Genomic DNA, 24,977 nt, shown 5'->3' with positions numbered 1-24,977 from the left:
TGAAAGTCCTGGCATCTGTGGCTCGGTTTCCTTTGATTCCTGGCCAGTCACTTCCAGGGCTTCTCTTTCCTGCAGCACCTTGCCGAGCGCAGTCAGGAGCAGCCGGCCTGCCTCACGTCCTTCCAGTTCCGACCTCTTCCCCAGGGCTCCCCGTGGTCAGCTCACAGCCTGTCTGCAAGCCCCCACAGAAGGCAGACGACAATCTGACCAAATGCTTTGTCCCTGGTGACAGGGAGCCTTCCATCCTGATGACAGCGCCAGCTTCCACCGCCCGGCCTCGGTGGCGTTGCCAACACTGCCGACACTCGTGTCTTTGCTGTTGTGAAAGCAGTTCCCGCTTTCAGTTGCACTGTCCCAGCTGCCTGAGCATCCCCGAGGCCAGTGGATCTGGAACCCGCACCGGCATCGAAACCAACTAGAGGCCTTGTCAAAACACAGACTCCCCGCCTCCCCGAGTGTCTGACTCAGCAGGCCTGCAGCGAGGCCCAGGAATTTGCATTTCATTAAGGTCAGGCTGTTGCTGCTGGTCCAAGGACCACACTTGGAAAACCACTGGTCTAGGTTTTGCTGCAATGACAACCAACCCTGAAATCAGTGGCTTAAAGAAACAAAAATGTGTTTCTGACTCGTGCCACATCCAAGTTCATGGCAGGTTGGCTGGGGACCCCCTGCAGGAGTCTGCTGGGGATGCAGCTGCTCGCTGAGATGTGGCTGGTGACATCGGAGAGGGAACCACTACTTCAGACCAGAAGAGGCACGCGTCACTTCTGCTCAGGGTCGTCGGCTGGGACGAGCCCCACATCCCACCCAGCTCCCCAAGGGGCCTCGAAGTACCACCCCTTATACAGCTGGACCCCAGAGTGGGAGAGCCTCGGGGACATGCTGCCCGGGGGCACCCACTGCCAGGGTGAGAGCGAGGCCCACACACTGTCAACGTCTGGAAGCCCAAGAGTCATGGGAACTCGTCCAGGAGGCCCCTCAGGCTGGTGCCTGACCACATCCTGACGCCACCCCAGGGAACAGCTGTGTCCACCGGCAGGTCTGCCCGCCACCACTGCTGCCCAGGGAAGGCCTCCCTGGGAGGGCAGCCCGGGCAATGCTATCCTTCCTCTGTCTGTGACCACCACCAGGATTTGGGGAGCTTCTACTGTCCTGTGATTGGGGTCACACAGGGGTTTAATGCAGGGGAAGGCCCTGGTCACACTTAAGAAGACAGCCAATCACATCTGTTTACGGTGGAAACAGTAAACTCGATTTATTGAAAAACTATTACAATTATTCCTCTGTTACACAGGTTTAAAATATTTTAAAACACCCTTTCCTGGGCATTACAGTTAAAACTTATGAATGTGTCTATTGGATTTTTAGGAAATGTACAAGGGGTCATCTGACATTCTCTTTTGAAGGGCCTAATGTCCTAGAATCTTTTTATCACAGGTTTTCTGTTTACTGTTTTCTTTTTCTTTCCTTTCAACATGTGTCCAATTATATCTATTAGGAGGAAAAAATAAAATTACGCCAAAAGAATTTCTGCAAATATAAGAAGTAATTTTATTGCAAATATACCGTAGCTAAGTGGTCTGGGGAGAACGGGACACGTTTTGACTTCAGTACAAATTGCAACAGCTTTGAAGGGACCAACGGAGGAAGAAGACAGAAGAGGAGGAGAACTCAGGAGGGGTGAGAAATCAAAACAGAATCACATGACCTAGACAAAGCCCACAGGGCACCCGGGCCATCCCCGGATATGGCTTTTCTTTTGAAGAGATGAAGGTGGAAGTCGTTGGCGCACGCTGGCATCCTGGCTGGAGAGAGTCTCGAAGCCAGACTTTTCTTTGGCAAGAACGAGATACAATTTCCACGGGAATTCGGGAAATCCTTGTGGGTGGTGTTTGTCGCTCCTGGGTTGCTTTGCTGTGGTTTCTTAAGCTGGAACCACGTTCCAACGGGGTGGGGCGGGTGGAGGACAGCACCAGAACTGTGACTTGTCACAGCTCCTCCCGAGGGCCGTGGGGGGCCCAACTTCCTTCTCCCATCGTGGAAGGAAAGGGCATCGACCGGGGCAGCTTTTCACAGTAAAGGGTTGGCCTTTCCTTGTCGGCCCCTCTGGTCCTCCGCCCACAGAGGGCATCCCCTCGCCATTGCTCAAGGAGAAGGAATGACACCCAGACGGAGCCGCGCTGGCCCCCAGCTCCGGGGCGGCTGAGACCCGAGCCCAGGATGTTGGCGGATGGAAATCCAAATTGTTGACCTGGGAAGGAAGTGCTGCTGGTAGGCCCGAGAGGCCCAGAGTTCATTGCACATTTCTCTGTCTGCCGAGGCCGCGTCAAAGGAGCCCAGCAGAGACAGCACACACGGCCTCAGTTCAGTTCTTGGAACAAACACAGAAATTAGCACCACAGACATTCAGCCACCGAATACAACCTGCCATCGTCACACAGTGGACAATGTGGGAAGCGTCTTTGTACTTTGCGTGTGTGTTTTCAAATCACAGAAGTGCGCCCTAATACTGCTAACAGGCTTCCAGGAGGCCTCGCTGCGATCTAGGGGTGCAAGAGCGAGCGGGCCAGTGGGAAGGAAGGCGACGTGCATTTATCTTAACGTCCTTGGCAAAAACCTGGATCGAGAAAGGTGGGAGAATGAGGCACGGCCAGGTACCCCCAGTGTCGCCTTCAAGGAGATCTTAAAACAGATAGCACCACAAAAGAGAAGTGTAAAAATAAGCACCAATTTTCATTTGATTATCGTCTACAGAAAATGTGGTTTCCCTGCCCTGGACATTCTCCCATCAGGCTCTGCAGGAAGAAAAATGGAAAAAGGAAGCAATTAAAATTGATTTAAGCCTGTGTTTTCATCTAAGTGCATGTAGAAAAGGCAAAGTATAAGATCCTTTTTTTCCTCCACATTAAAAAAAAAAATCCAGAGCTAATCAAAAAATTGTCTGTAAGAGGGCACTGGAACCTGCTTCTTCAGGGGCGGCGTGAATTCTTGCTGCCCTGGGTAAATTTCCAATTTGTTGCACATTCTTGAGCAGGGTGGCAGCAGGGCTTCCCCTTTCTAGCCAGAACTGGACCGCATCCCAGAATGGACGCCACATCCCATTCTCCCGGTGGGACTGAGGCTGGGTTGACATGCATGATTGAAAGTCAGGGACACTGAACATTTATGACAATACAATACAAATATTTACTTAAAACTCACAAAACAAAAGCACCTTTAATCCATCGGAAAGGCACATGCAGAACGACATTGGGCCTGCGAATGGATGTTGAGAACGAGGCTCTGGCAGGGCGGGGATGACCTTTACAAGGCTTGACTCAGAACATTTTTGAAGGTCAGGGGAAATACACATCTTCAAGTTGAATTAAAGAAAAAAACTGATCTCCCAATATTGCAGCCCCACCCCCGCCCTGCGAACTCTCCACGAACGCGGCTGGCGAGCTCCGTGGCAAGAAGTGTGGGCCCCGTTCCTTCCCTGTGGAGTGTGGTGTAGACGGAACGGGGGTGGTGGCATTCCGGCCCCGCGGCTGTGGGACGTCTAGGTCATGTGATTCGGCTCCGGGGCGGGGGACACGGCTCGTTCCCTTTGCTCTCTCTGGGTTGGGGGTCTGGCACGGCACGGTGCCGAGGTGCAGACGAGGGCGGGGGAGGGACGAGGGCCTTCACTGTCCAGGACACCCACAGACGGCGCGCTGAGGTCACGAGGTTGCTCTTGGGGGCCGGGCTCGTGGCTCCTAGCCCAGGAAGCAAGCCGGCCCCACTTCGAATCCGAATTTCTGTGATGCTTCACCGAAGTCATTGAACATGATGTCCACGATGGGCACTTGCTCCACCTTGGGAGTGTCGATTTCCAGAACGGTCTTCTGATACCCTTTCCTTGTCTGTGAAGGGGAGAGAGGCAGACATGGGTCAGAACGGGGGCGAGGGCCTCTCGGGGTAGCTGATCACCAAGCACACCCCCCACCAAGGCAGGACAACCCACAAAGGCAACCGGTTTGCCCCCTTCTTTCGGGCCGGTGGGAGGAGGAGATGTGACAGACCAGAGCACGCAGCTTCCTGCCGTGATGTCCCGTTCCATCCTCCCACAGTGGGCTGAGACGGAGGGGCCGCAGCCCATTCGAGCCCACCTCCTCCCCTGCCAGCTGGGACACCTCCCATCTTACCACAGGGATTTGCCCAAAGCAGCCCCGCCAGGACTGTGGGCTCCACCGAAATGTCTGAATCAGGGGCTTCTTGTGCAAAAATTAAGAATTCCAAGACAGCAACAGCGGGCTGCCGGCCTGCCCTTGGCAATCAGCAGACTGAGTCACACTCAGATGTAAGAGGATTCCACGTTCGCAAGTGTGAGAACAGAAGGGACTCTTACCCACCATCTGCTCCCGAGGAGTCCTGGGTAAACTGAGGTACGGAGGGCAAGGGATAGCACAGCGAAGGAGTGGCCGCTGGAGGAGTCAGCACCCCTGCTCTGCTCAGACCATGTGTTCCATCCCCACCAGCATCTCCTTTCGCCCTCAGCTCACCCCCGGGGGCAGGATGCAAGCCTGCCTTACCAACTAGGAGAGTGAGTCTCAGAAAGGTGCCAGAGCTGTCCCGGAGAGGCGGCCTCCCTCCCCTGCCGGGCCACGTCTCCCGGAATACGGGAAGCGAACGTGCAAGATTGCCCGGGTCTGGAAAGCCACCCAACCTCGGCTCTGAGTGTTCAGGACACTTTTGCATGTGAGATTAAACCAGCCCCACCCCCTAACTCCCCCCTAGAGGAGGGTCTCTGATGTTTGTGACCGTGAACCGTGGCAGATGCCCACCTGCTGCCTGTCCTGGACGAGCGGCTTTCCCTCCCTCACCAGAGACCCAAGCCGTGCTCTGAGCGGGATCCCGCCCCAGGAAGGGTCTCCCTCCACCACCGGATCCCTGGAGACAGGAGGACCAAGAGCAGCACCTCCCCTCCTGCAGAGCGGGGTCAGAGCGTCCCTCTCAGGAGGCCGGAAGACCACCCGGAGGATCCCAAGAAGCACCGGGAGCCTCACACGGCCTGTGAGAAGCTCTCAGTGAGCTGAGCTTTGGTGAGGTGACCTCCACTGTCTGGGGCTGTCTCCACGAAGGCCCGGGGACCCCGCCTCTCGGGATCACACGGGGGTGGTCCCCTCCCTCCCTGCACAGGGTTGTGGCCAACAGGAGTGGGCAGAGGGGCACTGTGCCACTTCAGAGATTAGGCTGTGATATGTGGCTTCCGTCCTGGGCCCCCTCTGCCCCCGGGATCTCTCCTTTGGAGAAGCCACCTCTGGAAGGGCCAGGAGGTGAGGCAGAGCCCCACAAGCGTCCCACTGAGGGGGACCTCCCGGCCCCGGCCGGCACTCGGACCACAGCAGCCGGCGGCGTCATGATGCCCTGCTGGTGCTAAATGTTTGTGTCCCCCCAAATCCAGATACTTAAGTCCCATCCCCAGTGTGAGGGTCTTAGGAGGCCGGGCCTTCAGGAGGCTATCAGTTCCCGAGGGTGGAGCCTCGATAACGGGATCCCGGCCTTGATGAGATGCGGCCGGGAAGCCAGCTCTCTCTCTCCATCACGGGAGGACAAAGCGAGAAGTCGGAGTCCGAAACCCCGGCCAGCGTCCTCCTCTTTCCCTCACCCAAGGGATGGTGGTGTTTGCCGACCCGGCAGGGTGATTCCTCCCAGATTGAAGGGCCCAGTGCTCAACTAGCAGGGTGCTCGGAGAGGGGCGAACGTAAGCAGGGTGCCATGTGCGCAGGCCGCTCTGCCACCCCGTCATTCCAGGGCATCGAGAACCACTACCGGCCAGCAATGGCCCCCGGGGGGGGCACAAAGCTGCACAAGCCATGGGATTCATGTGGCGTGGCCCCTTGGGCCTCCTGCCTGGTGATTTGTGTCTCTCTGCAGGGATGGGCCCCACCTGGCAGCCCCACCATCAGCTACACAACCACACGATGCTGTGTCTGAATCCCAATTTCTTGGGCCCTCATGACTATATGAATCCAGCAGGCCTCGGGGGGCTGAGGCAGGCCACATGTTCTGGGGGGGGCATCAGGGCCTCCTGCATAATTACATGGCAGGGCTGTGACCTTTCAAGTCGTGGCTGAGCTTTTCGGGGTTTTGGGGTGAGCAGAGCGCTGGGCCCTCCAGGCCAGCCTCGCTTCACGCCGCTCCCCAGCAGCCCCTACACCCACCTCCGTGTCCTGCCCGCCCGGCCCTCCACTCGAATGCCCTCCCCAGCCCGCCTGCACAGCCAAGTTCCTCGTCAGCTGTGTTATTCTGTCTGGAGCCATTCTCTCTCCACTTTTTTAAAGACAACATCTTTTCTTTCTGGAAGTAAATGTGTCTGGAGAGAGAGCTCCCTCCCCTTCCCTGGCCAGCATGCAGTCTGGATATTCCCATGATCCTAAGTCTTGCCACTGCTCGGAGGTGCCTGGAGGACGATCCCGGAGCTCAGCGATGACCGCTGCAGGGCCCGGGCACTCGCTTCCCTCCAGCGTTGGGCAGCTGCCTAAACTTGCACTGGCGACCTTCCTAACGGAGAAGACTGCGGTTTGGATCATAACTGCACTGGGAGCTCAGCTCCAGGGCTCCTGGCCGCCGGATCCTCCTGGCCTGTGGCCGGGCTTCCGCGGCTCTGTGGGGGAGAGGAGGCTGCGGGAGCTCCTGCAAACCGCTGTCCTTTCTGTAGAATGGCAGTTCCCCATCGGGGACGATTCCGTCCCCCAGGGGGCATGTGGCAATGTCTGGAGGCATCTCTGGTTGCCACGACTGGGCGGAGCGGGTTCCCCTGGCATCTAGTGGGTTGAGGTTGGAGACGCTGCTCAATATTCTACAATGCCCACGACTCCCCCACCCCAACCCCACACACACCGAAGAATGATCTGGCCCCAAAGGCTGAGACACTCTGGTCAAGAACCAGGTTTTCAGCACATGACTTGAGGGAGCAGAACGAGGAGCGACAGGTGGGAGTTGTGGGCAAGCAGATCTTAGCTCCATTCTCAGAAGAGCTTCCTAACACCGAGACTTTGCAACCATAGCCTGGGCTGCCTCAGGAGGTAGTGAGCTCCCGGTCAATGGGGGCATTCAAGGTGCAGCTGTGCCAGGAAGGGACCCCAGGGTGAGAATTAGGAGACTCAGCTTTGCCAAACCCTGAGGCCCTTGGGCAAGTCACCAGGCCTCTCCAGGCCTCAGATTCGGCATCCACAAAACAAAGTGCAGACCCGGATGAGCAGTTCTGACCTGGAAGCGGGGAATGCTCAGTGGTTTTTGGTGCATGGCGGAGGATGATGTCGTGTGACGCCCCAGAGACCTGCCCCACCAACGGCTGTGCTGCCACAGGCAAACAGCACACCCTCATCCCCAGAAGACACGGGGCCAGAGGAACAGACTTTCTGATTGTGGAATTAAGGAGGATTTGAGCTTGACCTTGACCAGGATTCAGGCAGAGCCAGGAAGTCGAGCTCTGAGTTAGACAGCAGTGCTGGGAGCTTCCGGGGGCTCCAGCTTTGCCGCTGAAAGGAGCAGGGGAGGGGGCTTCAAGAGGCTACGGATGGAACACCTGGATCTTCCCAGGAAGCTCTTATGAGGGGTGGAGCCGTCTGAGCTGGATTAGGGGGGGCCGGGGTGGCCTGCCCTTTAACCTCTGAGGGTCCTCCACAAGATACATTTTTCCAGCATTCTCATCCAGAGAACGGTGCCCTCTTCTGGAAAACCAGTCTGCTCCCTTTACCAAATGACACACATATACTGGGCCAACCCAAGTGTTTCCCTTTCTGCCATGGAAGCCAGGAAGCTCAAAGCCAAAATCAAAATTGTGTCCCCCAGGTCCTGCCTCTCCTTTACAGGATTCCTCATCTCTCGTCACGTCTCCACCTTTGCTGCCGTGTGCTGGTGGGCCCGTGCTGTCTCAAAATACTCACAGGAGCTGGAAATTCTTTCAGGGCTTATGGTGGGCTGAACACAATTCTGAGCTTTTTTTAGGCAAGACTGGATGTGCTCCGGGAACCACCCTGTGAAGCGGGTGCTATTATTATCTTCGCTTGGAGGAGGCAGAGAGAGATGAAGCGATAATTTTACAGGCTGCCTCACGACCTTCTGGAAGCAGCTGGGGGTGCATGTCAGGAACACGAACAGATGCTGGATGGCTGAGGCTCCCCTGATGCTTCTGGATCCCTTTCCCCAGGGAACCGGATCCCTCTGACCTTAGAGAAGGACAAGTTCTGCACATCCAGGGCGGACCTGCAGTGTGGACCACATGGTTCTCGGGGCCACGGAAGCAGGAGGAAAGCAGGGTGTTCCCGTGAAGGCTGCTCACCGGGCCCGGGCCTCCCACCTGCCCGCACACACTCACCCTCACCCCCAAAGTAACCCTTGGGGTTATGACCAGATCCTTTTGTGGGAAAAAGGAACGGGGCTTCCCAGGGCTAAAGCGAGTCCTGGCCCCAGGAAGGGGAGGAGGCAAGATTTGAACCTGGGCCCCCCCGAGTCCTGCTCCCAGGCCTGTGGGTCAGCACTGCCCTCTGGCTTCCCTGCCTGACCAGCCTGCCCTGCAGAACCACCTCAGGCCACTCTGGCCCGGTCCAAATGGGGCCAGACCATCTCAGCAGACACTGGGAAATCCTCAAATCCCACACGCGGTTGACAGGATAGGAGCAGCGACAAGCAAAGCAGGCAGCCCGCGGCAGGGACAACAACCCCCAGGCAGGAGCGCTGGCTCCTCGCACGCACACGGGGGCGGCTCAGTGCTCGGGGACACCTCTCCCCGGCCTGGAACACACTGTGGCCAGCTCTGACAAATGCCCTGGGTACTCTGTTCAAAGAGGGCGGGAGAGGACTGGTGGAAGGGACCACAGGTGGTCACTCCAACCGGACATCCACGGGAGGGGCCCTGTCTGGAGCCGGGAGGTACGGAAAAGCTTCCCGACCCAGGAGATGACCGGCATGGTGCCTTCCAGAGCGGGGCATCCCCAGGTGCCGGCCTAGAGCGAGGCACCACGCAGGGCCAACCTTGGACACCGAGCAAGGGGTGGAGCCCACACTCGCCCTGTCCCCGAGGAGCTCGCCAGGGCGGGGTCCCCGGGCAGGTCTCCGAAGGACACGTGGTGAAGAGAACGGGGGCTGGACATCGGGATTCGACAGTAAGACCCACAGGGGCAGTCCTTCCTGGTGACCTCTGCCCGCCTCCGACCTCTAAAAGGCCACACGAGGGACACGTCAGAGGATTTTAACGGGATGGGGCCCCTGTGCACAGCTGCGCCCCAAACATCTCCCAGGACAAGAGGACACAGCTCAGACCTGTGTGCTGCCCAGAGCAGATGGCAGCCCCCGGGGGTGCAGTCCCGAGGGGCCAACCTTCGGCTGGGGGCCCAGGCCTCAATCTGGGGGCTACATGGTGGGGAACAGAGGAGGGCAAGCATACGGGGGGCCAAGGGGCCAAAGAGTGAACACAACTCCAGCTCCGGCTCGCAGTGTGGCCTGGGCAAGCCTCTCGGGCCTGGAACAGAACTGCCCCTGGCGGGTGGGGGAGGTGGGTGGGGGGAGCATGGGGTCCAGGGAGATGACCTAACTGGGTGGGGCTGTCCTGGGGGTCGGTGGCTGCTGTCACCCTGAGTCGGCAGAGCCATGTCCTAGGAGCTGATCCCAGCTCAGTCCTGGCCATTCCCAGGAGAGACCCGTCTAAGGGAGGGGGTCTCGAAGTCCGAGATGGACCCACCAGAGGCCTTCCGTGTTTGCCCCACGGCACAGCAGGGAGGGGTCATGGGCCCAGGCTCCTTTCCGGTCAGGTCTCAGCTTTCCCTTCCTCACCCACAGCCGCACGGGGAGGCCCTGGAGCTCGGGCCGTGCTCGGGTATTCCACGTCTCCGGCAGGCATGGGGCTGCCCAAGTCGGCTGTGCTCTGTGAGGGGCCAGCCTGGCAGCCCACCTCGTCTGGGGCCCTCACCACATCCTCCATGCGGCTCAGGGCCTGGCACATCGCAGGTGCCCAGTAAACTCATGTTGACTGCGTGAATGCAGCCCAGGAGGGGCAAGCAGGGCCGCGGACACTCACAGCACAGCCGTCCACCAGGGCGCGGATGTAGGGGCTGTTGTCAAAGGACATCTCCTCGTCGTTGGAGCCCAGGAAGCGCATGGCCTTGTCGTAGCTGCCCGTGGCGGCGTCCTGCCAGGCGACTGACTGGTAGCAGTTGTAGGTGATGTTCTGGTGTGCAGAGGCGCTCAGCAGCCGCAGGAAGGTCATCTGGACCACACCCACCGGGTTGCCCTCCGCGTCCACATAGGAGAGCTGCAGGGCACAGAGCGGGCACTCAGCAGTGAAGGGACACACCACAGCCACAAAGACCCCCATCCTCAGGGCCTGGGCTTCACAAGCTTCACCCACACATCGTCTCCTCTGGAGGGTGAGCCTCGCCCAGGGCACCACCTGGAAGCACGCCACATGCCCGGTCCCCCGAAGCCAGTGTGCACTGGCTTTCTTGGGGGCTCTCTGGGATGGAGTGAACCACCCCTCATTTCTTTCAGGGACCTAAACAACCCTCCCACTCCTCTTTGCCTGGCTGGCCCCTACTCATTCTCCAGGGCTCAGCTCATGTGCCTCCTCCTCCAAGAAGCCTGCCTGGGTTAGCTGCCCTTGCCCACCTTGGCCTGGCTCAGTGCCCATTTTCCCTACCAGGCTATAAGTCCCTCCACACCAGCACTGGACCCCTGGGTTATAGGTGCCTGGTCGGCAGCCCTCCCTGGACCGTGAGCACCCTGAAGGTAGAGGCCTGGCATGTATGTCCCTGTCATTGTGCCCCAAGGCTGGTAAAAGGAAGGCACTCATTAGATTATGAAATGAAAACCATCAGCTGAGCGCTCGTGTGTACAAGGCCCTGGCCAGGGAGCCCACGAGAAGGGGAGAGAGGGCAGGAGGCCTCGGAGAGTAACTCGGGCCAGTTGGGAGCGAGGCGTGGGGGGCCGGGCCAGCAGGAAGGAAGGCCAGCCTGAGGGAGGGTCATAGGCCACAGGGCCAAGAGCCAGAGGGCTGGCATGACTGGGCACCTTCCTGGAAGCACAGGGAGCCATGGGATGGCCCTCAGGAAGGGCCATTCCTGCCTGTTCCCAGGCACAGAATTCAGGGGAGAGCAGAGCAAGTCCAGCTGTGGCCTGGGGGTTCGCCTGGCCCACGCCGGGCGCTCTGGCGACACGGCCATCGCTGAAAGGCCTTGCTCTCTGGCAGCAGACCCAGGGCAAGGCATCCGGGAAAGATGGTGTGCTGGGTCTCACGGGATTGCTCCAGAGTCACCAGCTGGACATCCCCAAACTGGGCTATTCGGTTCAGCCAGGTGCGGGGCTGGGGCGGGGCGTCCAGAGAGACGAGTCGCAGCTTCTGCGTCTCTTTTGCAAACCCCAGCTTGCTGAACCAGTGGACACTGCCAGGGACACGGACGCTTCTTAACTAAGACAAGACGTCTTTCCCTCCCCGCCCTGGATTCCTCTCGGCCAGGGAGCCAGGCTCTCCTCGCAGACAGACGCTGGCTGAGCAAGGGTGGCCGGGCGTGTTTCCGTGCCGGACGATGGAGCAGACGACGTCAGGGTCTGAGATCAGCGGTTCCCCGCCCTGTGCAGCTCCACAGCTGCCCCCAGCCCGCCCCAAAGAGCCGTCTGAACACACGAAGGACAACTAAAGTGAGATCGCCCACGTATTTTTGTATATATAATTAAAGACAGCTGAAGGTGGTGGGTCCGGCCCGGGGGCATGTCCCTTCCCACCAGGGCAGGGAGAGCACACAGCCACCGGCCAACTCCAGCTCTCCACGCAGTGACCGGAAACCTTACAGTTGGACCTTGAGGAGAAAGACTGAATACCAACCGGCAGTCTGGACCATCAGGTGCTCCTTCTGGGAGGAAACTTGACTGACTCGAGAAAGGACGCATGCACGGGGAGAGGCCAGTGGGCGGCGCTGGACACAGAAGGACCTGAAGCCCCCAGTGCTGAGTGGGTGGTAGGAGGGCCCAGTAGGGCCGAGCCCCGTGCCCTGTGCTGGAATCCCAGAGTCCCACCGTGTGACCCTGTCCTTCCGGTGGGAGAGGTGTGTGCAGTATTATCTTAACGGGGCACATCCAGGGCAGCCCAGCCCAGATAAAGAGCCTATTTCTTCGAGGAGGGACTTGCATCTGAGTCCTGTTCACTCATGACAGTCACAGAGCGTTGGCAATAACACAGTGGGAAAAGTCAAAAGATAAGGTGACACTTCCCCTGGGTGGCCCCTTCACCTCCATCCTAGGGCAACTGTCTTCGGAATAGGACAGAAGTAGGAGGTGGACTCTTTGGGCTGGTGGCTGAACATGAGTGCTCTGCGACCCATTCCTCAGAATGAGGAGTTGGGGACGCAAGGGCTGTCCGGAGAGGGCAGGGCCTGTGCAGGCAGCCACCACCACGGCCACAGAAAGGACCCCACCACCTCTCCAGCTCCTTCCCACCTGACCCCTGCACCCCCCAGCCCCACTCCTTGTCATCCAGCTCAAGCCACCCCATCATGGGGGCCCCCCGAGGGCGTGTCCCCCTCAGGTCCTTCTGTGTGCCAGTAGCTCTTTTCCGAGGCGAGCAAGAAAGAGGTGAAGGAGAGGAGAAACGGCAGGAGAGGAAGCAGGCCAGTGCCTGAGGTCCACACAGAAGGACAAAGGAGGTCCCCCCAAAGGAGGCAGTGAGCGGACCGCCAGGGTCTGCAAAGGGCCGGAGCGACTTGGAAATCAACAACATCGAGGGCGTGAGGTATTAATAATTAGCCACGAAGTGCGTCAAGGTTCAGGAACGAGGGGTCTTCAGAGGTGCGACAGGGCAAAGGCCGGCTGGCAGCCACCACTCCGTAAGTCCCTGGGGGGAAGGTGGCCACTGTGCCCACCCGGGGAGGCTGGGGGGCAGGAACCAATGGCAGGTGGTTGGGTGGGAACTCACGGGACCCAAGAGCTGGCTTCCGAGTGAGAAGGCCCTCCTTCTAGGGCGTTGGGCAGGGTAACTAGATCTGAGGAAGCAAAGTGGGGCTCTAACGGCACCTGCCACACAGACATGTTCTACAAGCTCGGTGCTTTAACTTATTAGGAAGGGGGACGAGAACTCTGTACTTTGTTCCAGAAAAGGGCCCCCCTCAAACTCCTGAGATGCTCAGGGAAAATGCTCCGCCGTGCAGAAGCGGCCGGCGGCCTCACGGAAAGGAATGTGAACCGGCTCTCGGCTCCATGCCTGCCGGGAAAACACATTTGTCTCTTTCAGGAGACGTTGAAGCCTTTCCCCTTCTGGGATAGGCTGTTTCAGATTGGCTCCCCAGAAGTTAAGACAAGGACTCACAGAGTCATGCGGATGGATGCAACTGAGAGGCCCACAGCCCGGTGTGCATTCAGGGCTTAGTGCGATGGGTCCTGGAAAGAATCTGACTAGTTTAGTGGTCCAGGACCCATTTCATCTGACCTGCAAGCTAGAACTTAGCAAAACAAACCCTCCGGCTCCTGGTGCCTTTGGTCTCAGTTCCTGGCAGTGCCCAGCTTGGCTCTGGGCGCCCGGAGCACAAGCCTCCCATCCTAGATCTGAATGGAGAGCCAGCCGCCTGCTCCCAGGCGGAAGGGAACCCTCATTGGGCGTGGTGGGAGCGGGTCGAGGCTGGTCTGGCTTCACGTGCCGTGGAGCGGTCTGGCCAAGGGGGCGAGAGCAGGTGGGTGCACGGTGGCGATTAGTCCCATGCAGAGCCAGGAGCCAGGCCGTGCCGCAAGCAGGCAGCGCCCAGCGGCCACTTACCAGGGACCCTCGCTTGTACTGACTATACCAGGTAGAAGGCTGTTCTTTGGGCCAGCGGGCCATTTTACTCTGGAAGATACGAAACGGGTGGGTTTAAACGACAATCCCAGAGAAGCCAGGGGCGGCCTTACCAGTTTACCACGCTTGAATTCACTGAACCAGGAACCTGGGTTTTCTTTGGGCCAAGAAGTGATTCTGGCCTAAACATGGAGCAGGGGAGGCGGGGAGGGAGAGAAACAGAGAAGGACAGGTTACTCTCCCGCCTCCTCGGGACACGCCCCGCGTCCTGCACATGCGCTCTCCCCGCCCGCGTGGCCAACCCGGAACGGATGGCTTTCGTGCCTCCATCTCCCCCCTGAGAGCTGAGGAGCTCCCTCCAGGGCAGATGGGACACGATGAGGCCGAGAGGAGCCCTCGCGCTTTCCAGGTGCCCACACGTGCTCCACATGCAGGGTCGAGTGCAAGTCTTATCAGGTTTTGTATATCTGGCATCAAGCGCAGTGCCTGGCACCTAGCAATGCTGAAACACGCTTCTTGAGTGAATGAGTGAATGAATGAATGAATGCTCGCTCATCTTGTGTGATGAAGATGATGATAATAAGAGCCCACATTCACCGATGGGCGGAGGGAAGGACGTGTGGGCATCCTGTCCTCTGATCCTCTGAGCTGAGGGGTGAGGCTATGTCTCCATGGCCTCCACCTGGGGATGTGGTGGGCCAGAGACCCTGCCAGGGTCCACCCCGCATCTGTGACACGGCTGGACCAGGGAGGGGTGAGGTGTGCGTGCATGTGTTTGTGCGCGACGTGTGTGTCTGTGTGTGTATCTGTGTGGGGTGTGGCTGTGGGGTACACGGTGTGTGTGTCCGTGTGTGGTGGCTTTCTCTTTGGGAGAAGTGGCCTGGAGGGTGGGTCCCCTGCCAGCACCATCTGTCCTGTGGCCGAGGTAGCAGACCCCTCCAGGGCTTCCCTGAGGACGTAGCACGAAGCAGAGGCATCATCGGGAGGGGCAGCGTCTGTCCCCCTGTGGGAGGGGAGGGGGCCCCCATTTGGAGTTTTCTCTCTGCAGAGGCCAAGGCCGCAGTTCCCAAGGGTGGGCCTAGTGGGGCCTCAGTAACGCTGTGGAATGAGTGAATGCATGAATGAATGATCCCCTCCTTTAGGAGACCTGCACTGGCTCCAGAAGCGGAGACTTCTTTCCCGGCCGAGGCTGCCTGTGAATTTACTTCTGCAGGCAGAGACCTGGAGCAGAAGGGAAGAGCCCACGCGGCCAGCCTGGCCTCAGCCGTCCACGGGCCTCTGCTTGGGCCCCAGGTCCCAGTCTTCCGCAGTGAGGAAGCAGAAGTCTGAATTCTGGTCCCTAGGCCCCGGCTCTCCTCTGAGCCGGCCTCAGGCAGGAGAGCCAAAAAAGGGGCCCCACTGGAGGAGAAGGGTGTCCAGCCTGCCTCCTGCCCCTCAGGACTCTCTGGCCCTCTCCCTTTGGTTTCCGAATCTGCCACTGTTGGTGCCATGCTCAGCTAACACGAGGGCGGCCTCCTCTGAGAACAGGCTCAGGGGTGCAGACAGGTGCTCACCTCACCCCAGCCCTCGGCCTCACACCCCCGGCCCTCCAACTGCCCGACAGGCAGGGGTTCAGTGCCCAGGCAACCGGGCAGAGGGTCTCTACTTGCAAGTGGCTGAGCAGTCGTGGCCTGAGCCCAAGGCTCCCAGGCCGTGGCCGCCTGGCTGGTCGGCACCCGTGCAGAGGAAGAGAGAGGAGCAGTGGGGGTCACTCAGCGCCCCAGCCTGCTGTCAGGAGCCGCTGCGGCTCCTGGGGGAGTCTTGCTAATTCTTCAGCAGGGAGGCCATTTGCAGAGGACAGACAGTGACAAAAAGGAGGGGAAGCAGTATCGTTTCCACATGAATTTCCTCCTGGGCCTCTGCCAGATGGAAGGGTCTTAAGGTTTGAGTTTTCTTTTTGAACCACAAAGGGTTCGTAGCTGGGCAGGCAGGTTACCAAGTATTTAAAATTCCAGGCTAGGAGAGCGTGCAAAGAAAACAGGGGCCCCCAAGTCATCCCTGACAGCCTGGAGCCCCTGCTCCTGAAAGCTGGGCCTTCTGGTCCACGGGGGTGCTGGAGCTCCCCACGGTGACGGTGAGATGCAGGGATGGGGACCGTGCCCTGGAGAACACAGCCGCTCTCCCTCCAGAGGAAGCTGCCTCTGGGTACTACGGCCGCCAGAAAGCTGAGGGCTGCGGGCTGCCGCCTCCCGCCTGCCCGAGCTGAGCCTGCACAGCAAACATGGCCGCTGCCTCCAGGAACCGGCTGCCCTTAGTTTGGGCCACAAGAGGGGAAGCCGTTGAAGAGACAACATGGAGGAGGGTCTGTCCAGGCAGATGCAGGGGCACTGCGGCCAGAGTCTCCGTCATCTTCCCAATTGGAGACCTCGTCCTCCTCCCCTGCCCTGGGCCAAAGTGGGCCCAGCCTCAGACATACACGCTTGAGAGAAAGCAGCACACACCGGTCCATGCACACACACACGCCATCCACATGCCTGTCTGCACACACGCACACACAGAAACTCCCACCACAGAGGGCAGGCCCGTGGAAGACCGCAGAGGTGACATTACATTGGCATTCCACAAAATCTCAAGGAATCAGAGCCTCGCTAACCAAACTTCTTCACTAGGCAGACTTGAACGTCATGCCCTGCACTTGGAGAGGCAGGAGTGAGCGCCGCGGAAGCTGGCTGATGCTAAGAACTGAGGTGAAGCTTCTCAAAGATGCATTTGCCCCAAAAGTCCTTCCGGGGGTTTCAGGTTGGCCTGAGGGCAGAGCTAGAGAGTCATTTTAGGAAGGACCTGACCAAGCAGAGGTGGAAATGCCAGCATTGGGGGTGGCAGGCGGAAACACACCCACCAGCCAGGCATCCTTCGACCCTTCGTAACCCGAGGCTGCACTAATCCCACCGCTTAACATTCTTCTTAAGGAAGGTGCACTCCTGGAGGAAAAACCTTGATTTTGAAACTGGCCAATTTCTGGTGTTCATTCTTTTTGTTTTGCTTGAGGAAGATTGTCCCTGAGTTAACATTTGTGCCCACCTTCCTCTGTTTTGTCTATGGGATGCCACCACAGCACGGCTTGATGAGTGGTGTGTAGGTCCATGCCTGGGATCTGAACCCACAAACCCTGGGCTGGTGAGGCCAAGTGCGTGAATTTAACCAATACGCCACTGGGCAGGACCCCTGGTGTTCATCCTGAAAGCTGTACACATGAGAAACGTCTGGCACCCTCAGCCTGGCCCGCCATGAGAGGAAGGCAGCTGCGGCAGGCGGTACTCACCCCCTCAGACTTCTTGTCGGGGAAGACGCAGGTCGCCCCTCCCGCCGTGAAGTTGCAGTACACTTTGAAGGAATCCCGGGAGCAGCCCTGGTTGGGGTCCACCCAGTATTCACCTGGACGGAAGAGACAGGGAGGGAGGCGGGGTCGTGAGAGCTGCGCCCCGGATGGTTCAAGAAGCAGCTGTGACATTTAAGTTCAGCAGTTAAAATACACGGCCAGGGCTGGACGCCACCAGCGTGGCCTTTCTGGGGTTCATCTGATAACATTCTGATTTTCCTGCTGGGCCCATAAAGAGACAGTGGCAGACTTGTCACCATGCACGCAGCTGGAGCACGAGGTGCACGGGGCGCATCTCTGGTGAACAGGGGAGGGAGGGCACGGCCCGCTGGAGGGTGCATGGAAACACAGAGACGCTCCAGACGAACCTGGAAGTTCATGCACCTGGGGTCCGAGTCGCCTGAACCCCAGACAGCCCTCAAGTCCAGAGGGGAAACGGCACGCTAACATGATCCTATTCTTCAAGAGGTGGGCAGTGCTCGGTTTCACACGGTGAGAATGGGAGTGATCCGGGTTTTCATGACATGCCAGGGTCTAAAGGGTGCTTCCCAAGCACAGTGTCTAATACTGATATTGACACTGACAGGAGCAGCTCGCTATGCTAAGCATCTGATGCATGTCCCATTGCACTCTGTCCCCCAGTAGGGAGAGGTTTTTATTCCCATTTATCATTATAGGTCATCATTATAGATGAGGAACATGAGGCTCAGAGTAAAGCAAGTCACGTGCTGGACAATGGCTAAGGCCAGCCTAGCACCCAGTTCTGTGTGACCTCAGAGCCTTGACCTCTTTCCCCGGCCTGCCAGGACCTCCTCATCTCCTATGGGGATGTCTCCGTCAGGTTCGAGGGGGAGATGCCCCTGCATCCCCACTGGACAGAGGGGAGAGCTGAGTGAGGCACGCCAATGCGGCCTGAGGCCTCCCACCATGCCCGGGTGCCCGTCCTCGCCCCTCAGTCTGCCCCAGGGCCCGGGCACGGCCGCCCCACCGTCTGGGAAGTCGGGGTGGCACAGCTGCAGGTCCTTGCAGGTGCGGGCGGGGTTCTGCTGCGTGCCCAACGGCCGCTTCATCTGCTCGATCTCCAGCTTCAGGGAGTTGAGTGAGCCGAAGATCTCCTCCATGCCGTCCGCGTAGTCCATGTAGTTCTCGCCGTCCCCGTCGTCCAGCATCTGGCTGGCGTCGATGTTCCGCCGGGTCCTGGACGCCTGGATCGGCAGAGGCTGGATGACCTCGCCCGGGGGGCCCTGAATGCAAGAGGGGCAGCGGTGGGTGGGAGGGCACTAGATGGGGCCTGGGGTGGAAGCAGAGCAGGGACCGCCAGGGCTGCGCCTGCAGGGCTCCCTCCGCCCGCGTGTGCTGGGCTGCAGACACTTATCCACCTGAGCACGGTTTTCTTCCCTCTTTCCTGCCTCTGGAACATTCTACACCCATCCCCACTGCCCCGCCTTGCCCTCACTGAGCACCTCCCTCCTCCTCGAACCCATGTCCCAGGTGCCACTCAGGCCCAGCCCTTGTACCGCCCAGCCTCGCTCGCCTGTCTGCCTCTCCAGAGGTGCCAGTACCTCACAGCCTGGGCCTGCTGCTCAGTTAGACTCAAAGTGACCAGATCTCCTCTGGCCTCTGCAGCCCAGCCCGGGGCGCAGACACTGGGGCCACATTAACACCTGCTGATGGGGGAGACTGCCCTCCTTGGGGCTGTGTCAGGAGGCCCCAGTCAAGGAGGAGGACAGGAGTCAAGAGGCTGCACCACCACAGGGGGGTGTCCCACAGAGCACTCACTGCACCTTGGCGTATCACGGGGCTCCATCCTGCACCTTGGGGCCTCGTCTAGTGCGGCCCACTCTGACATACGTGTGCACACACACACGCATGCACACGCACAGATACCCACATATATACAGAAAGATGCACGTGCTCTCTGTCTCCTCCCTCCCTCTCTGGCCAACCAGATTTCCCAGAAAGAGGTGGTCTGGGGTGACTTATTTCCCTCAGCTCCATCCCAAGGGACAGGCCCTGCCCCCCACACGCCACACAGACTTCACGGTTCTGGAGAGTGAACCACCACAAGCACAGATGTTTCCCACCATTCCCCCGGCGTCAGGGGGACCCTCACCCCCACTCCCGTCCTTGAGGGCCACTCACCGGCGGGCCAGGGGGTCCTGGGTGGCCTGCCTCACCCTTCGGACCAGTTGGACCCTGGGAAGAAAGGAAAGAGAACCACATCTGAGCACTGAGGCCTGACGTGACTTAAACGCCCCTTGTGCCTGGAACAATCCCCAGAGACCTGTGCGGAGGAGGTGGAGGGACAAAGTCTAACGTGTCCAGGGAGGGTGTGGACACCCCTTTTCTCCCCAGCCCAGATGTAAGGACTGGGTGTCCCCGAGACGGGAACTTAGGGGACAGAGTCCTTCCTGGGAGGCAGCAGCAACAGCCCAAATGCCTCGGTCTGAGACGACTCGGGCTGGAGACATGCTCAAGACAGTTCAGCAAGACAGGAGCAGCTTGAGCGAGCAGACGGGACCGCCATGGGTCAGGGGGAAGGGAGGGGGTCAGGGTGGCTTCCAGCCAAGGGGACACATCCCTCCCCCTCAGCGGCGTGGGCTGATTCTGGGGTGCACACCACTTACCGAGGAGCCCTTAGCACCTTTTGGACCAGGGGGACCCTGTGGAGAGGGGGCAGAGCATCAGCAGGCGGCCGGCCCCTTCACCTCCGGGCGCCTGCCCTGGACCCACAGTCCCGCTCAGGCCCAGCCTGGTGTCCCCCCTTCCAGGGGCCCATGCTTGCACTTCCTGGAGTGGGGTGGTGGGGGAGGCTGGGGCGGCTGGCACTCACTCACATGGAGGCAGGGAGGGTCTTCTGTCTGCCCCAGGGCAGCAAGCCCACCCTCCCCTGCTAGGAAGTCACAGTTCAGGCAGCCAGAGACCGAGGGCAAAGCGGGCCTGTGGCCTCACAGACGACACAGAGCCCCCTCCACGCTCTCCCAGCAGCTCACAGCAGGGGCCAGCATCAGACTGCCAGGAGCCACTTTGGCCACATGGACTCCAGCCCAAGTGGGGTGTGGTGGGTGACTGGGTTGGGGCAAGTAGAGACTCAAGGTCGTGGGGGATGTCTTTGGAGTAGCGGGTCTCCCAGCAACATGGGGGAGGCCCCAGGCTGAGTGCCTAGAGGATGGGACCCCAACTCCTCCAGGCTGGGTCAGGCAGGCCCTGCTCGTGCTGATGGGGGGCCGGAGAGCCAGCCACTGCCTTCCTACCTCCCGAGGACTCTTACCGTGGACTGTCCAGCTTCCCTGAAATGCCCAGAGGGGGGATTCCCCTGCCTTTGCCTCCCCCAACCCGAAACCGGGGCCCAGCAAACCCTCTTCCCTGCTTCTGTTGCCCGGAGCCCTGGTGCTGAGTTAATGAACACATGAACTCAGGGCTGTCATCTCTGCCCCAGCTACAGTCCTCAGTCCCAGCTGTTCCATGTGACTTTCCCGTCATTCTCCCGCCACACACTGAGGCCCAACGCGCAGGCCCATCCCGCCTCCTGGCTCTCCCAGGAACCGAGGGGAACCACGCACCCCTCCCAGATACACACCGGCAAGCCGGGAGGGCCCGGGGGTCCGATTGGGCCAGAAGGACCAGTGATACCCTGCAAAGGAGGAGAAACACCGTTAGCATCATTTGGACGACGAAGGATTGCAGAAACGTGCTCTGCTGTCCACGCAGCCACGTCTCTCCATTCTCGTCAGTCGCTTCCCTAACTGCTGCCCTCCAACACGGGGCCGGCTGCACCGAAAGGGGAGCCACCACCCCTGCTGGGCCTGGCTGCCCACCCTGAAGCTGACCCTGTCCGGGACTGCTGGCCCGGCTGAAGGAGTTCTCTGGCACCAAGAGGGCACCCGGAGGTGACTTCCCGTTAAGATCTCTCTTCTAATTTTCTAATTTGAAAGACAGAAACAATAGCTCTGACATCCAGCCCTGGCTTCATCCCCTCTCGCTGTTTTCCGTTCTCAGTGTGGGTCCCCCAACCAGCACAAGCCCCCTGTGGAGGGACAATGAGTGTCCCAGGGTCCAGTCTATTCCATCCATCCTGTCCAGCCTCTAACTGTGCTTTCCTCATCCTTGGAGACTGTGGCCTCTGACCTGACCCTCCCTCCGAGTAGCCAGGACCCTGACGCTCACCTCCCCTGGAACCCCGAGTCCACACGGACTCCTTACGGGGGCTTAGGCTACAGCGGGCGGAGGGTACCAGGAGCAAGTGTCCCTCCAGGAGGAGAGGTTGCCTCCCTCTGCCTCTGTCGTGCAGGCTCAAGCTTTGGGTCATTGTGAGAATCCCAGAGACTGTCAGCCAGCACCTCCCGTCAGCGGTGCTGCCAGCAGAGGTTTAGGGTGAGGGCACAGAGGGGTGCTCTCCTTTGGGTGGCAGGGACTCTGGACATCTTTCTAATTCTCAAGGTCACTGGGGTACCACACCCTGGGTGACCTTGTCCGAGAGTGCCATGGTGGCCTGGGGACACTTGGCAGTGGGAAGATGGTCAATGCCACGGGGAGAACAGGGGGGATAAGGCAGGGGTCCCCAAGGACGCCATCTGACAACCTTCATTCCCTGCCTCACAGGCCCTGTCCCCTTCCAGGTCAGGCGATGGCCAAGGTGGGCAAAGCTCAGGGGTACATGGGAGCCTGTCACAGCTGGCTTGGGCAGTGGAGGTTCACACGCTGACATGGGGAGGGGGCAAAGACACCCCTCTCCTGCCCCACAGCACACGTTGCTCCTCCCCGGCCATGCAACCCTGTGCCCTGGCCTGCTGGCAGCCGCTTCAAATGGCTCAAGTGCAGCGTGGAGCGGAACTCGGGCCAAGGTTTCCTCCGCTGTGGTCTGCTGGGGGCTGCAAACTCCAGTTAGCTGCAACGGTTCTCAGGAGGCCTATGACCAGGTGTGCACATTCGAGATCAGGGTGGAAGTGAGGATGCAAATGGGCAATCGTTCTGCCTTGTTCCACTGGTAAACACGGCCAAGAATGGCCAGTGACGTCCTGAGCAACTACTTGGGTCAGAGACACTTGCAGATAGGAGCACTGAAATGGCCTTCACCTCTGAGGCCACCAGGGCAAGGAGGGAGCACCTGCTAGCCATAGCCAGTCAAGCCCCGGGGCTGGACTGCAGCCATGTCCCCGCTCCCTGTGCCCCTGGGTGAGCCATCCCCTGAGCTGTTCCCGTCTAGACTGGATGGACGTGAGGATGTCCTTCCGGCTCTAACGTGCCTCGGTCCTCTGGACCCTATGAGCCAGGTTCTAAGGTGCTTCTTGCCAGCGTCTCACGCACCTGTTCTCCCTTGGGGCCGGAGGAGCCCTGGGGGCCCGGGAGACCACGGTCACCCTTTTCACCCTGTTCACCCGGAGGTCCGATGAGTCCGATCAAGCCTGGATGACCCTGTTGGAAAATGAAGGCGTGAAGGCACGTTCGCGGTGACAGCGCCTCACATCCAACGACGGTGGCAGCTGGACGTGGCAGTGCGTCCAGGCCACAGGAAGGCCCGGGTCACCAGCCGACAGCTCCTAGAATGGGAACAAGCCCCAAAGGCAGGTGGGGCACAAAACAGGAGGCCTGAGATGGCCCCTCCTTGGTGACAACCACACTAAGGAAACAGGCAGACGCAGATCCAGACGTAGACAAAGGAGGTGAAGGGGTTCCTGAGTGACGATGTCTGTGTGTCTTTTTACTTCTATGCACTTTGCAATTTTTCTATGGCCAACATGTACCAACATTTATGGACTTACAGGGAAAGAATGTTATAGATACTATAGTTACTTTTTATGATTTTTTTAAAAGAAAAATTCTCTATATATGCTTTTATATATGTTTGTTTCATCGGAGCCCATAGAAAGTTCTGGAAGGGTTCCTCCAGCGTTCAACACTTTAGAGGTGGGGGTGGGTGGTGGTGAGGGGTGTTGGAGTGGAAGGAAAGAGACTCCATGCTGTCTTCTTTTTGACTGGCTTGTGAGCATGCTTAAGTCTGTGATAAACCAAGGCGAGGAGAAAAAGGTCCCCACATTAAAGAAACGGAAGGGCTTTCCCCATGCAGGTCCCCTGCCACTGCTACAGGGAGGGTCGGTGGCCGCTGTGTCCACAGCGAGCATCCGCTCCCTGGATCCTGGATGCCCGTCGGCGGGGACCTCTGCACCCAGCTGGCATGTTCCATCGATCATACACGGGCCGTGGGTCTCCAGCTGAGGGCAGGACCAGGTCCCCAGAACAAAAGATTGGTGTTCCTTCTCCCACAGCCTCTCGAGTGCCCACTCCGGACACTTGACAAATTCGGGTGACGGATCAATATCTCATTGAGTTTGAAACCACAGGTATTTGAGGGGTCCCAAGCTACAGCCACGGAGGCACCCGAAGTCTATCTTACCTTTTCCCCCTTGGGGCCAGAATCTCCTTTGAGGCCGGGGAGTCCTGGGGGACCCTGCAGGAGGAGGCAGCAGGGTCAGAGTTCTCATCCCCAATCCTGCCCCCACCCACTGCCGGGGGTCACCCCTTGGAACGTCACTCACCATGGGGCCGGGGGGACCGTCAGGGCCTGGGGATCCCGGGAGACCTTGTTCACCCTGAAACACAGCCAGCCCTCCACGTGAGCTGCGCCATGGCCTGCCTCATCCCTGTGCCCCTCCTGCAACAGCAGCGCCTTCTCCCAGGCCTCCTACGTCCACTCACCACAGGGCCGGGGATCCCTCGAAGGCCATCGGGCCCAGGCTTCCCAGGGGCCCCCTGGGGGCCGATGGGGCCAGTCTTCCCAGGAGGGCCTTCCAAGCCAGCTTCTCCCTGCAGGGCAGCAAGGAGGACAGAGTGGGACCCAGATGCTTGTGTGTCTGGTCACCCTGGCCCAGGACCGCTGATTGGAAACCCCAGGGAGCCTCGGAGAGAACCTGAAAGGCCCCTAGATATCTGGGGGCCACCCCAATTCTCCACATTCCTTATGGAAACTGCCCTGGCCAATTCTCCATCCCGCTAACTTCCCCAGCCAGGTGGGAAGTTAGTCTCCCAATGGTCATGGCCACCATGGTGACGGCCAGCATGGAGCTAGCGGTCGACAGGTTGCCACTTCCCAAGCAGGCACGGGGCTGCACCCTTTCCACTGCTGCCTCAACTAACGACAGGGTGTCTCCAGGAGGAGGCATATGGCGCCATCTCAAGTCACCAGAAGAAGTGCCCCTCGAGTGCTTGGCGCCAGGTCACGGGCGGAGTGCACAGCACTGCCTCTCCACCTTCTCCGCGGTCCCACCATGGGCACGGCCACCCTCGCTTTGCAGGTGAGGCAGCTGAGGGACCTCCGGGTCAAACACCAGGCCCAGAGTCACCCAGCACCCCGGTCCTCCTCACTCCAGCACCTGCTTCCCCTCCCTCAGGCTGGCGGGGCAGACGGACTGTGGCATCAGAATCTGGGTCCCCAGAGCTGGAGGGCACGCCAAACTGCCTCCCCTTCGGAGAGGCCTGATGCTCCTGCCCCATTTACAGTGAGGGCCAGGCCTCCCTTGGAGGCCCCGTGGCTCCTCGCTGCCTCTGTGGCCTTCCCCTGGTCACACACGTGTCCACATTCCACCCAGCTCAGCCAGCGTGCAACCAGCTCTCTGGAAGCCCTAGGGCAGCACGGTCAGGCCCCGAAGCACGTTACCTTGGCTCCTTTCTCTCCCTGTCTGCCTTCGGGGCCCGCGGGGCCGGGGGGACCCTGGAATAAGAAGAGAGCATGTGATGAGCTGGCCTGTGGAAGCCAGAGTGATGAGCTCAGCGTCTGCAGGGGGACAGGCCTGGCTGGAGGGGGAGCCGGGGAGGGGCTGGCCAGCATGGAAGAAGGCCCTTAGA

At 59.5% G+C, this 24,977-nt stretch overlaps 1 protein-coding gene across 5 annotated transcripts in view; it reads right to left on the bottom strand.

The window, feature by feature from the left end:
- Positions 1-1,229: 1,229 nt before the first annotated feature.
- The window catches only part of COL5A1 (collagen type V alpha 1 chain), a 170,388-nt gene continuing 146,640 nt past the window's right edge, over positions 1,230-24,977 (bottom strand). For 3 of the 5 annotated variants that reach the window (XM_070596214.1, XM_070596217.1, XM_070596218.1), the window contains exons 54-66: positions 24,790-24,843; positions 23,832-23,939; positions 23,672-23,725; positions 23,530-23,583; positions 22,443-22,550; positions 20,716-20,769; positions 19,763-19,798; positions 19,278-19,331; positions 18,124-18,379; positions 17,079-17,191; positions 13,891-13,959; positions 10,040-10,273; positions 1,230-3,881 (exon numbers count right to left, since the gene is read on the bottom strand). In XM_070596214.1, coding sequence (XP_070452315.1) covers positions 3,735-3,881; positions 10,040-10,273; positions 13,891-13,959; positions 17,079-17,191; positions 18,124-18,379; positions 19,278-19,331; positions 19,763-19,798; positions 20,716-20,769; positions 22,443-22,550; positions 23,530-23,583; positions 23,672-23,725; positions 23,832-23,939; positions 24,790-24,843 — 1,341 coding nt within the window. In that variant the 3' untranslated portion in view covers positions 1,230-3,734. Of the gene's footprint in view, positions 3,882-10,039; positions 10,274-13,759; positions 13,960-17,078; positions 17,192-18,123; positions 18,380-19,277; positions 19,332-19,762; positions 19,799-20,715; positions 20,770-22,442; positions 22,551-23,529; positions 23,584-23,671; positions 23,726-23,831; positions 23,940-24,789; positions 24,844-24,977 lie in introns of all 5 variants that reach the window. The other 2 variants (XR_011533551.1, XM_070596216.1) reach the window with 2 other exon arrangements.

This window comes from Equus przewalskii, chromosome 26 (assembly GCF_037783145.1).
Source record: "Equus przewalskii isolate Varuska chromosome 26, EquPr2, whole genome shotgun sequence".
Classification (NCBI taxonomy): domain Eukaryota; kingdom Metazoa; phylum Chordata; class Mammalia; order Perissodactyla; family Equidae; genus Equus; species Equus przewalskii.
The sequence above is the reverse complement of the archived record's forward strand: the minus strand, read 5'-3'. Positions and strand labels throughout refer to the sequence as shown.